This window comes from Leptinotarsa decemlineata, unplaced genomic scaffold (assembly GCF_025532065.1).
Source record: "Leptinotarsa decemlineata unplaced genomic scaffold, Ldec_3_MD MMD2_tig00026282_RagTag_RagTag, whole genome shotgun sequence".
NCBI lineage: Eukaryota > Metazoa > Arthropoda > Insecta > Coleoptera > Chrysomelidae > Leptinotarsa > Leptinotarsa decemlineata.
Genome location: NW_027412668.1, coordinates 22,275,165 through 22,289,240, shown reverse-complemented (window position 1 = coordinate 22,289,240; position 14,076 = coordinate 22,275,165). Strand labels below are relative to the sequence as shown.

The window sequence follows — 14,076 nt, the reverse complement described above, 5'->3', positions numbered from 1 at the left end:
GAAACCGTTAGTGGCTGCTATTTTCTGTATTGTACGTCTTTCTTTTGTGAACCTATCATGTGTTAGAGGGAAAGTCAAAAGACAATGCAGTAAAAAATTCAACCCAATTTCAAGGAACTAGGTATGAAGGTGGTTTTTTAAAACAAGTCATACACTACAGAACCTTTTGGGAAGTCCAAAAGACAAAGTCGAGAATTCGGAAAAGTCTGGAATTTACGAAATTGAATGTAAGGACTGCGATGCAAAATATTATGGACAGACAAAAATATATATTAAAGTGAGATATAAGGAACACATAGCACACTTAAAATATGGAAGATCTGAAAAATCAGCAGTCGCCCATCATATTTTGCAACAAAACCATTCCATAGACTTCAGTTTATTAAGATCAGTTAGACAAGTTAACAACAACAGGCAGATAGATGCCTATGAGAGTGTAGAAATAAGTGAACACAATAATATTATGAATAACGATGACGGACCTATACCAAAGAGCATACTATATAGCTTGTTGAAATAAAATAATGTTGTTGTGTTTACTGATTACTACATAAGGACACATTCCAAAAATAAATTTGGATAGGCAAATATTGTGAAATAAATTTTTATATAGCTGAAAATTGTTTTATATAAACATATATTGTAAAATAATAGATAAGGCAAAATTGTAAAATTAATTTAGGTTGGTATACATGTATAGGTGGTAGGCCTGGATGGTTTACCTGAATGGGATACCTATATAGCATAAATAGGGTTAGCTCGCATCAGTTTCTATTTTTAATCTTCCTCTTTGAAGATGATAACTTGGTGATCGAAACACGTGTTGAGGTTTTGAAAATAACGATTTGGTGTTGGAAAAAAACTCCAGTAATATACTCCATAGTGAATTTATTTCCACCATTAATATGGAAGTGTCCAATCTCCATATATAGTCATAGTCTTTTTCAACTAATATTACTTTTTCAATCCTTTTCAGTCTTCTTTGGTAATATTAATTACGTCTTCTTTTATTAGCTCTATTACCTCCGTATTAAATTTCTAAAAATTATTTTTACGCCTGATGCTTTGTTTCAATTATCTCAAAATCCACTCGATGGGATTGAAATCACAAAAATAGGGGGGGAGTCTCAGTATGGTGTGCCCATACTTTAAGTGATTGGTTTTTGGTATAATAATCTTCAAAATACAAATTTTTATCCATTATAAAACTTTGTTTTTCATCTTTCCTCGAATTTTTATTCGGAATTTTGATGAGCTGTCGCGAATGACAGGAAGCGATTTCAGGAACTATCACACTTTCGGCATCAAAATTTGGAATCAATGTGTTTTCAAACCATTCCTCGAAAATATCAGCTTCCATATTCTTATGATAGTCAACATTGCAGTCCTCAAGTTTTTTTTCCATATAATTTCAAAGAATTTGGAACCCATCCTTTACTTCCTTCGTAATGCACAATGATCAGTCGCGATCCTTTGTTTGCAGGCATGTTAAGCGTACACATTCTCGAACCATCAGTCCACCCTTTCGTAACTGAGTGTTATACGAAGATTCGTCCAACTAGAAAATTTGTTGTTGTTCTTGTCTATATTGAGTTATTTCTTCTAAGTATTTGTTACGCAATTCCACTATTTTTATGATTTCCATAACTGCTTGACGTTTGTTCATCATTTTAAATCTGAATCCTAGTTTCTTTATCCAATTCTGAAGAGATTTGTCACATCAACTCACGTTATGGCTGGAAGTATTCAATTTCTTCCTTATGATTTCAGTTGTGGGAATCTCATTGCTTTTGTAACAGTCGTATATTATTTTTTTCAATGATTTTATTAGATGAACATCTGAAGGTTTAGGTAATCCTGTATCGCATTGCGTCTTGCGTTCATAAGGTTTGTTTTTGACTATTTAACGTACAGTTGAGAAAGGAATTTCGGTCAAATATGATGTTGCTTGTAATAGTTTGTTGCCGTTGAAACCAAACTTGAGATATAGATTCTTATACTATCACATACTATCTGTGTTATCACACTCGTTATTACTATTAGTAATTGTCCAAGGACGCCACATTTTAAACAGATAACAAAAATTTTAAGTCATTATAACTGCATCAATATAGAATTTCAACACTCAAATCGCGATCAGTTCCTGAACTGAACACGACAGCGATAACATTCCCCGATTTCTATTCGTCACCGTAACATGACTTCAAATTTAATTTTATGACTCTTCAGCCAATGATAATACTCGGTAATAAAAACTATCCAATACGAACCGCCAAGTCTACAGTCCACGTGGACTAGTTCGGCTTTCTATGTGTTGGTTTTTTGGCGTTTGAGAGTGCTGCGAACTTTAAATATGCACATATCGTTTACTTCGACTATAACTTGTCGTATTCATAAATCCTGCATACAAGTTAAACAAAAATTGAATATTCATACTTAGGTTTCTTTAGTGGTTTCGGAAAACAATGTTTTTCCGTTTTGCGAAACGTCGACCACCAAAGAAACCTGAGTATGAATCTTTAATTTTTTTCAATTGATTTTTTCAATTTGTAGGCAAAATTTTTATGAATAATGACTAATTGGACTCTTCAGTGGTTTATTCTACGCAGTAGGGGAACTTTTCAGTTTGCCCTTTATTATACGGATCTTCTATTGAGTAAGCTTTGTTTATTTTTCAGATTTTGAAAGATTATATACTCAAAAAACAGTAAAAAGACATAATAAGCTGGAAAGAGTCAAAAAATTAAAATTTGGGAAAACATGAACAGCATCAAAAGCTACAAAAACACATGACATTGAAACGTACAAAACTTCTGAACAACCTAAAACTATGATTTGTTTATGAGTTGACATATGCGTCTTGAATGGTTTTGTTCAGTTGTGTTCAATTTTCTAATCGAAAATATAAATAGAATCCTAGAATTGTAAATCAAATTATATTTGCGAATATCAAAATTCCAAGGTAACCTGACCTATTTCTTTCAGTTCACAAAATATTCTCGTCACATACTTATCGACGAAATCTAAAGTGAGCATTCAATCTCGCAGACTAAACTTTTTTTGTTAATTTTGCTACCATAATTAAAATACCTTCAAGATTTTCACATCATTGAACCGTGTTTTTATTCTAAGTACAATTAAACTTTTTGTAACATCCTCATTTACGCTTCAAGGCAGACCTTCCCTATTTGTTCCAAACAGAAACAAAAAATGGTTTATCATTAATCTAGACGTCGGTCATTGAACTAAGTTGACAGGCTTGAGGAGATATTTATATTTACAAATCATAGGTAGGCTACGTAAACTCGCGGCATAATATTATTTTCGTGTGTGTTGTGTTGACTCGGCATTTGGGATATAAATAGGTGAGTGAAAATTTTCACCTTACTTGAGAGTAAAATATAAGTAGCTTTGACTTTGAATACATATGTGGTGCAGTATAAATACTAAAAGAAGAAACGGAACAAATTTAGGTAGTTACTACATATATAATGAGGTCGAGAGGAAAAAACAGCAGATGTATTTGCAAACTTCTTTCATTCCGTTTTTTGTGCTGATTCTGCTACATATAATCATGATACTTTGAATGTTGTTGGGATTTGTAACGACTATTTTATAGTACATTCGATAACTAATATTGATTTTGATGAGGCATTGAAAAGATAAAAACCCGAGAAGGCAGCGAGTACTGATGGGATTGCTCCTTATATTTTGAAAGCATGTGGTGATTGGTTGAGAACTCCTCTCCTCCACATATTTAATTCAATCATCAAATATTTATCCTGGTGTATGGAAAACTTCAATTACGACACCTATTTATAAATCCGGGAATAGGTCCACTTCTGTTCACAATTTTCATCAATGATTTACCGTCAACTCTGAAATATTCAGATTGTCTTCTTTTTGCTAATGATTTGAAACTCTTCAAATCAGTCCAAACAGTCCGAGACTGTATATATCTGCAAACAGATATAAATAACGTCTTAGATTGGAGTTTGAAGAACAAAGTATACTGAATAAATGTTCAGTCATCTTAATAACTCGCATAAAGGAGCCAATCATATTAAGTTATGAGATGGATGGTGAGGTTCTTGAAAGAAAAACTGAAACCAAAGATCTTGGATAGAGGTATAACGCACAATTTTCATTTGTTAATTATATACAAGATATTTTGATGTTGAGTTTTGTAATCAGATACACTTCTTAATTCTCTAATATAGATATTATTAAATAACTTTATTTTTCGTTGATAAGACCGAAATTGGAGTTTGCTTCTATTATTTGGTTTGTGGAGTACCAGACTTATAAGAAAGAACCAGAGGTTCTCATTTTTTAAGCGATATCACAAGTGACCAAACTATAACTCAACAAAGTCTTTGGATCTACGACATGAACTTAAAATATCATCCTTGGAAAAGCGACGCCAATTATCTGCAACGATATTCATGGCATAAACTCTTGAATAACAACATTGATTCTTCAGAAATTGTCAATATGTTGCCATTTCACGTACCCCCTCGTCACACCCGATTTTCGCTCATGTTCAATATTCCAACCATAAGTACCGAAAATAACGAAAACACCCTTTCTGGTATGATTATTTTTATTTCAATTCTGGTAATTTCCTCCACCTGTTTTGTGAATTTCCTCTTTCTCTGCTGCAAATTGTTTCTTGGTGTTCTTTTTTTACATTTTCCCACTTTGCCTTGAGGACTTTGGAGGTACGGGGTTCTTTCGTGTTCTTGCTTGAGTTAAATTCCAGGTACAATTTCTGCCATCATTCCTCCTTTTCCCTCCATGTCACGGCGTCACTTTTCTTGGATTCCAGAATGTCCTTATGTATTTTCACCATTTTATTACAGAGTCAGATTATGAACTTATCGACAAATTGCATATGGCATTTACGACATTTACGTCAATATTCGACGGCAGGTCAATTTCAATTCACTTGTCACTTGTCAGTGTTGTCGTGTCTACGAGTCTTTAACTGAAAGATATACAAAAGATATTTGAGCATTTTATCGGTTTCAACCTTAATTCAAATATAAGCTTAAACCCAAGTTTAAACTAAACTATAAACGAGACCTATACAACTGGCCCTAATATCTTTACTCAAGTTAGTCAACCGTTTGAATATATCTATAGATCTTGACTGGACACTTTTCCAATTAGTATCCTGCAAAAAAGTTTAGAGCTATGATGAATTTACCAATTTAAGCAGTATTATCCTCTACAGTTCTGGTACATATTTTACTATTTTTATACATTTTTAAATATTTCAAGGATAATATGAACTTTCTTTTTTTTTATTTATGTAATTAGACTATAATAGCCTGTTTGGATAATGAATAAATAAATAAATATAAATGTTCAGAATGGACGGATTATGATTATGTTAACAGCAATGAAGCAGACTGAATGATTCCACATATTTTCAATTCAATGTGTTTTCCAACAGGATCCAGTAAGAATAGCTTACCATAGGAATGAAATTTTTATTGAATTCTACGAACAACTTCTTTCATAGGAACATTGAATAAAACTGTTTCCATTCAGCTTCTACTCCAAACGTTCACGGAATTAAGAGAGCATTTACAGGAACACCATATAACGTAATATGTGAAATACGAGTAGTATTGATATAAAATTTCGTTTACATGGAACTCGATTATCCTAAGTTGTACGTACTTCGTCGAAGTTTCGGGATGAAAACTTTCGTTATCAACTCCGTGTCAGCACCTATTTGAACTTCTGAAGACGAAAACAAACATATTTCTCGCAAAAGATTGGTTTTTCGGATTGAGAATACTTTTTTATTTAATGATGAAATATTAGGATTATTCAATCAAATTTTATTTAGGAAAAGCTGAAAAAAACTAGTGTTCCTGTAAAAAGTGTCTCGAGAAAAATCAAAAGATGTATGCTACAAAGTTGAGTTAAATGTAGATTTTATGAGGCACTAGACGTGTTAGGAATCACACGTTAAAAGGTAAGACCTCGTTAATCCTTATCTCGCTCAAGTTTCGACTTCTGAGGGTTGTCGTTCGTAGGGGTGTGACAGCTGGTTGATGGAAAACTGATTTTTTTAAAGGGAGCTTTAGAACACCCTGAAACGAAGCTAACATTAAATATTTTTGCTCAAAAATGGTATTGAAACATTTGTTCACGTCAAAATATATTCATATTTTTAGGAAAGAAAGGTTATGGCTTTATATTTCTTCACAAAGATGTGTAGATCATTCCCTAACGACACTTTTTAGGTAAGCAGCAAGCGAGAAATGTGTACTCTTATCACACTATATTTCAGGGAGAGCTCCAAAATGTTTATGTGAATTTATACAGTGAATTCCATTTAAAACGAGCCTGAATAACTTTTGCTACAATGATTTGCAGGAAAAATTAAAAACACTTCAACCATAGTATATTCACATTTGATGTTACTTCCCCTATTGCAACTCCAGAGCATGTCACCAATTTTTGTTAATGGATCACCCTATATTGTTTCGCATTATCAGATGCCCCATGATGAGCAGGTTTCAACAAAGTATAAAACATGGTCTGAAGCTTATGGTTCGGGAGATACAAATTATTCGAGTTGAAAACTAGCCTGAATAACTTTTGGAACAATGATTTTCAGGAAAAATAAAAAAATACGTCAACAATAGTATACAGGGAAACACAATTTGACATATTCACATTTGATCTAACTTTCTCTATCGCACCTCCAGATCATGTCACCATTTTTTTTTAATGTTCTCCTAGTTAGGGTTGAATTCGATATTCTCCTCATTTTGTATTTGTCTCATTTTACACCATTTACACCTCTACCAGGTGAAGTTACGATTGGTGTTTCTGTGTTTGTGAATTCTTGAGAAGCAATGGTTTATACGCTTCGAGAAATAGTGAGTTTGTACTACCAGAATGGAAATAGTGCTAGAGCTGCTGCCCGTATGTTCAACGATAATACTCCAGAAAGAAATATTCGAAACAAATATGTTTCGGAATTATTGAACAAATCAATTGAAACTGGATCTGTTAACAATAAAAAGCATAACCGTTCAGGAGTTGTCAACGATGTAGCTATTTGTACTGCAGGTTTAGGGCACGTTGGACTAATGTGAAATTCGCAATCTCTTACTAATTATATCGAAAATCAGGAATCAGTCGTACAAATATTTTCAGAATCCTTCATAAGTACGAATTTCATCCGTATAAGATTAGACTAGTTCATGAATTGAACGAAGATGTATCGAGTTTTGTGAAAGTATCACTGAACGGATGAACTTGTATCATAATTTCTTCCATGAAATTTGTTTTTCGGATGAATGTAAGTTTAGTTTGAATGGATAGTTGAATCGGTTAAATTGTCGATATTGAAGTGACACAAATCCTCATTCACAATATCAAGTGCATACCCAACAACCTCAAAAACTGAATGTTTGGGCAGAGTTTTAGGTGACCACATCATTAGCTTTTTTTTCATCGATGATAATTTGACTAGTTATAAATATTTGGATATGTTGGGAAATGGAATAATACCATGCATCAATAGGGCAATTGGGATGGATTAAAGTTTATTCGAAAACGAAATAGTTTTTCAGCAGGATGGTGCACCTTCTCATTATGCAGCTCCAGTGCGATGATTTTTGGATGATCAAAGTCTCCGGATCTCACTACTGTAGATTCTATTGATATCACCAAGAAGAGTTAGTGGGACGAATAAACAAAATATCGCGACTTATACTTTTGGAGTTTACCTTGATCTTTACCGGTAATCTATGAAAACAATCCTTTCCCTAGTAAGAATAACATAAATGTATTTAGTCTCAATGTAAAGGTTCTTATCGAGAACACCAAAACGATCTACTATTCTAAGTTTGTTTTGATGAAATCATGAAAAACAATCTTTTAGTTGATAAGGCATGATTATTTCGTGATGAATAATGAATATTATTAAGTGGGTCTAATAAATGTTGACATTGAACCTCAAAACGTATCGATTAGTGAGGCAACATGTTGTTTACATTTCATAATGAAAATTTCCTTATTATCAAACAATGTAGTTACAAAAATTCACCGATTCAGGTCATTATTGAGAAGAAGAATAAAATATTCATTGAAAAAAAAAGATTAGGTACTCTTGAAAATAAGCAGGAAAAAGCAGAAATCTAAATCCAAAAGCAATTTCAATACCATACATAACCTTTTCTTTTTTTGAGAGGATCAAAAGTTCTGTGGGTCTCAAAAGGTGTCGACAGGTTTGAATTTGAATGTAGGGTGAAAACGTGTGTTTCAAATTTAAAGCTTCAATTTGCAATAATCAACACGAAATCAACACGAAGAAACTTTGATCAGTATTTTGCATCCTCAGTTCATGTTTATTAATATTGAATGAACATTAGACATTATTTGTTATTATAACTATCTAAAGTCCCAACGATTTCTGGGGCCTGACCTCGAGACATTGGAAGATTTTTTCCATCCATGGAAACTGACGGCATATAATAGCTATTTTCAAAATAAAATTCCATGAATTTCATATTTGAAAAAGAAATTTAACCGAATTTCGAGTACTAAGTCGGGATTGTACAAAGAATCGAATTTAAAGTCGAAATTCAAAAAGTATCTGTTAGTTTTGTAAAATTTATAGGTGTAACCGTTACTACGTGGTAGGAGATTATAATGAAAAAGGGGAAAAAAATTCCTATGTTTTTATACCACTATCGTTACTGCAGTTTCGTCTTATCAGGACATTTTCAAACGAATCGTTTGAAATTCAATTAGTTTTATTATTTTATTCATTGAATTCCATATATAATATCGCAATTCTTTGAAACTTCGACTCTGACCCCGGAATATTGAAATGATATTTCTTCAAAACAGCAAACATTCTGGTATGGGTTATTCAATGAAAAATTTATATTCATCTTTCGAAATCATATCTTTTTCAAATGAAGCACTATGTCTATTATAATGGTTTCTCTTCAAATATTTATTTTACCACTAGTGAAGTCCCTCAAGGATCTAATCTCGCGCCATTACTTTTTTTACTTACTATTCACACATACTGGGATGTTTGGTCACTACAATTTGTCTAACTAATGAAATATAACTTTGTAATAGTTACCACAATAACATATTGAAAAATCAAACATGTAAAAATAAGTAGAATTCATTAATTTTTTGTGGAGCTTTAAAGCGTCTGGTAATAGTTTTGGTCCATGGAAAGTGTTCGACACTTATGATACTGTCTGTTTAAAAAATCTGTTTAAAATATGCTTTTCAGTTAATCAGCTGTCGCCCCCATACGAACGACAACTCTCAGAAGTTGAGAAACTTGTGCGAGCTAAGAACTAACGAGGTCTTACCTTTTTACGTGTGGTTCCTAACACTATTTTAGAATACTATTCTACGGGACACATAGAAAAATCAGCCATACAAATTTAAGTTAATTTTTAGTTACCTTTCTTACCTGGTACCTGCCTAGGTGTCACAAGGCGAGCTCCACAAGCACGCAGGTATTCAAAGAACATGAGACGCTACTGAGAACTTGAAGTTTCATCTATGTGAAAATTAGTTATGTCTGATCGCTCTGGGATCTTACTCTATAAGGTTAACGTTAGAATAGTATGCAATAGAGCGTTTAAGGACATTCTACTTCCGAATACGTTACAAACACCATTTTTACCATTATAGTAGGAAGTGGATCGATTAGGGATAGAACGATTAGGGTTGAACACTTAACAGTTATATCCAGATGATGACAAATGAGACTTTGTCGAAACGTCGAGATTGATGATAATATCACATACACGGATCAAATACCCGGAAACCACTTCAGCATATTCCTGTACGTGAGAACTTTATATTTAACATATATTATATATATATATATATATATATATATATATATATATATATATATATATATATATATATATATATATATATATATATATATATATATATATATATAGTAAAATGGATTAACAGGGTCTCTCAGTCAAAAATTCAAAAATCAAACTCTGCTTTACTTTGCCAAGCTTTCGCTTCTAATGGGAAGCTTCTTCAGGTCCTATAATTTAATGATTTTTGAATATTTTCGCCTTTGAATAACATTACAAATCATACTTACAGTAAAAAAGAGTGAAAAACATTTTTACCTTTGAATAACATTACAAATCATACTTACAGTAAAAATGAGTGAAAAACATTTTTACTGTGAGTATGATTTGTAATGATATTCAAAGGAGAAAATATTCAAAAATCATTAAATTATAGGCCCTGCAGAAGCTTCCTATTAGAAGCGAAAGCTTGACAAAGTAAGGCAGAGTTTGATTTTTGAATTTTTGATTGAGAGACTCTGTTAATCCATTATACCATACATTTCTCCAGTCGCTAAGATTATCCACTTTATATATATATATATATATATATATATATATATATATATATATATATACACATATATATATATATATATATATATATACATATATATATATATATATATATATATATATATATATATATATATATATATATATATATATATATATATATATATATATATATATATTCAAATCCCCGAAAAACCACGGTCGTTCCTTGAAGTTGGGTCAATCTCATATTTCGCGTCGAGAGTTTTTAACAAAACAAAAGCGGATATGTTCAAACGTCAGGGTTTTTATGCATCTTTTCTCTTTCCAATGGCCATTCCGATTTGCCATTCTAGACTTTTTGAAAATGTTTTGTACTATTCATTTTTTTTAAGTAATACTTTCATTGTGAATTTGCAAGGTTATTTTGGTAGATATAATACACCGAGTAATTTTTTAGGAATACATATAGCATTTTCTGATGATGTCAACACAGTTGATGAAATGGGGACAAGAAAAGTATTCACATTCGAAGAAAATTGTGAGAAATAGACGAGAATCGGGAAAAGCAAGTTTTCGGTTTTTGGGGTTTCCTTGTTGAGATGGTTGGAGTACAAAAAATTCAATTGTCACATAGGAAAAACTTCAGTTTGAAGCATTTTCCAAGTATAACTCACGAAGGTCATTTTTCAGTAAAAAAACTGGGCACTAGTGCAGTGATTTCATTATCTTCGAGTACAAAAAAAAATCGTCTGTACGACGATTAACAGTTTAACTTCTCCTGAACCTCAAAATTGAAGACAGTTGTTTGTGTTGAATTTTTTTCTGCATTTACATGGATTCGTGTCATTTCAAAAATATGAATGCTATTTTTTCAGATACATTTCGACGACTCTCTTCAATAGATTCTACCATCAAGTAAAGAAATAGAAAAGAAAATATTACTCAGTTTCAATATGATGTCAAAAATGTCAAAAAATGTTCATTTTCAACTGAATTACGTTTATTTATGAATGTAGTTTCATGGAAAAAAAAATTCGTCTTGTCATGTGCAAACATAATTGAATTATGTTTTTGAATCCAATAAACCACCCTTGGTCTGAAAAATAATTTCGTTGGTATTTTTTATATTGAAGAAATTAGTTATAATTTTTGGATAGCAATTGTAACAATGTTCAGAACATGCAATCGTGAAAAAAAGAAGCATTTTATGACTTCTATTGCTGAATGAAAAGAAGATTCTTCAGATCTTTGAAGGGTGGTATCTTCAAAAATAGTCCTGGCTGTTACCGTTCGACTAGACATAAATAAATATCCTAATATTATTTCACGAGTTGATTTTTCCATTTATAAAAGGTACTTACTCTAGATCCCATCCGCAGTCATTTATATCCTCCGGATCAGTCACTTCGCCAGGATAATCTGATAATTGCATCTCTTCCTGCATGCACTCTCCGTATCCCGTATCTACAGGAGATAATAGCGAGTAAAACCATTTTAAATTAAACATTAAACTTATTAATTGCGGTACTTTTCAAATACACATAGTAACAGAAAATTTAACAGCGTGTTTGACAACAGTTGTAAAGAGTGGTATTCTTTGACAGCTGTCAATAACGTAGTAAAAAAATCGATTCAGTGAATTTGCGCTTGCGTAGTCGAGATACTTGCTATACAGGGGGATACTCGGTAGTTCTTATAACAAGAATGGAAGCTGGGGATGAGTTGAGTTGTTGAACTCCGAAGGGAAGGGAACTTTGTACCGAAAGAAAGCTAATGAAGAATTGAATGGAAATATTTTGATTTGAAAATAGAATGGACTCTTTTGTGTTACGCTTCGAGTTCATTGATGAAAAGTTAACAAAAATTCAATATACCGTGTACCTATTTTCTGATGTTCCAGATAATATGACAATGTTAAATCCATGCTCTCATTCTTGAGCCCTTTCGGCCCTTGGGCCAATCAGCCTTAAATCCTTTCTGTTGAAAGCACTTGAGAGGATACTGGACATCAGGAAGGTTGCTTTATATGTAGCCTCCTGAATAACCACCAGTATGCATATCAAACCAGCAAATAGACATATTTAGCATTAAACAACCTTCTAGAGAAAATTTCCGAATCCTTTGACAACAAGGAGATTGCGGTTCTTGTATTTCTCAATATTGAAAGAGCATTTGACAATACACTATCTAAATCTGGCTGGAAAAGGCATATAATCGACCGTAACTGGATGTTTCTATGCCATGCTGGTAAACAGAACTATACGTACGACTCTTCAAAACGAAGCCATTAGGTTCAGGGTCACCAGGAACTGCCCTCAAGGTGGGGTACTATCTCCACTTCTGTGATCTCTCCTGATGGATAGTCTGCTTGATGCCCCCGTTAGAAGAGAAGTAGGTCAGCAAGCTTATGCAGATGACCTTGTTTTCTTGACAAAGTCCACAAGGGTAGCGTGTAACATTCTCCAAAGTACGATGGACGTGGTTCACAGTTGGTGCAGGAGGGAGCAGATGTCTGTCCACCCCAGCAAAACTGTGATAATCCCCTTTACCAGGAGGAGAAAATTGGACGATTCAATGCCACTTACCCTCAATGGTGACGTCATTCCATTTGGAATGGAGGTGAAATATCTTGGCATTGTCCTTGATAGAAAACTCACCTGGAACACTCATTTGGAAAAAGTTTTATACAAATCCAGACTGTCCCTATGAACATGTCAAAGGATTTGTGGTAAAACTTGGAGTTTAGGTTCCAAACAAATCCATTGGATTCATGTGATGATCGTCAGACCAATGATCACTTATGGGGCAATTGTCTGGTAGCCGAAGGTTTTGCAGTATAACATAAGGAACTGTTTCGGATCTGGAAACACTATCCGTAGCAGCCTCACGAGAACCAGGCCACCAAACGCAGACTGCGATTCCAAGAATTGCATTTACCGGATACCCTGCGGGTGCGGAGGATCATACATCGGTGAAACTGAGAGGTCATTGAAAGTTCGCATTGCTGAGCACAAGAAACACACACTGCGAGGAGAAACCAGCAAATCCGGAATAGCAGAGAATGTTTGGACTCATCAACATAACATCAAGTGGGCTCAAGCTGGAATCATCCACAAGGAGGAACACTGGTTTAGGAGAAAATTTCATGTTGTCCAGCAATGCATTTAGCCAAGCTAGTGTAGAAATACGTAACATATGGAAACATCTAATCAAGCGGAAAACGACCAACTCCCGCCAAACGGTGATCTTCCGCTAAAACCAATGAAGAGGGAAGAGATGGAAGAAATAAGAGAAAGAATGAGAGAGGGAAGAGGGTATAGGTGAAAGCAGTCGAATGACCTATAAATAGTCAGATCTTGGAGGAATAAGTCCAGTTATTACCCGAAGACGATTGTGGATACTAACAACCGAAACGTCGTGACATAACTTGGTTTGGAATCTTTTAATTTTCAATTTTCATTTCTTGTTAATGATATTTTTTATTTTTTTTAATTTTTAGCTTGTATTATTATTTCAATATTTTTTATTTTTTTGATTTGTAATTGTCAGTTTTTTGTTTTTCGGTTGATGTTTCCAATTTTTTACAGTTTCTTTCAGGGATTTCAAATCAATTTATAATAAATTAGACAATGGAAGTCCGAACTGATGAAATACACACTTCCACCATCTGACCTGAAAGTTCACTCACTATATA

General features: G+C 33.2%; 2 protein-coding genes across 2 annotated transcripts in view; one reads left to right on the top strand and one right to left on the bottom strand.

The window, feature by feature from the left end:
• Positions 1-11,999, bottom strand: part of LOC111507287 (glutathione hydrolase 1 proenzyme) — a 59,398-nt gene extending 47,399 nt beyond the window's left edge. Inside the window, exon 1 of the mRNA XM_074180056.1 lies at positions 11,744-11,999. Within this exon, the coding sequence (XP_074036157.1) occupies positions 11,744-11,889 (146 nt within the window). The 5' untranslated portion in view covers positions 11,890-11,999. The remainder of the gene's footprint in view (positions 1-11,743) is intronic.
• Positions 3,232-14,076, top strand: part of LOC111510262 (uncharacterized) — a 261,734-nt gene continuing 250,889 nt past the window's right edge. The window contains exon 1 of the mRNA XM_074180062.1: positions 3,232-3,365. The gene's annotated coding sequence lies outside the window, so the exon portion shown is untranslated. The remainder of the gene's footprint in view (positions 3,366-14,076) is intronic.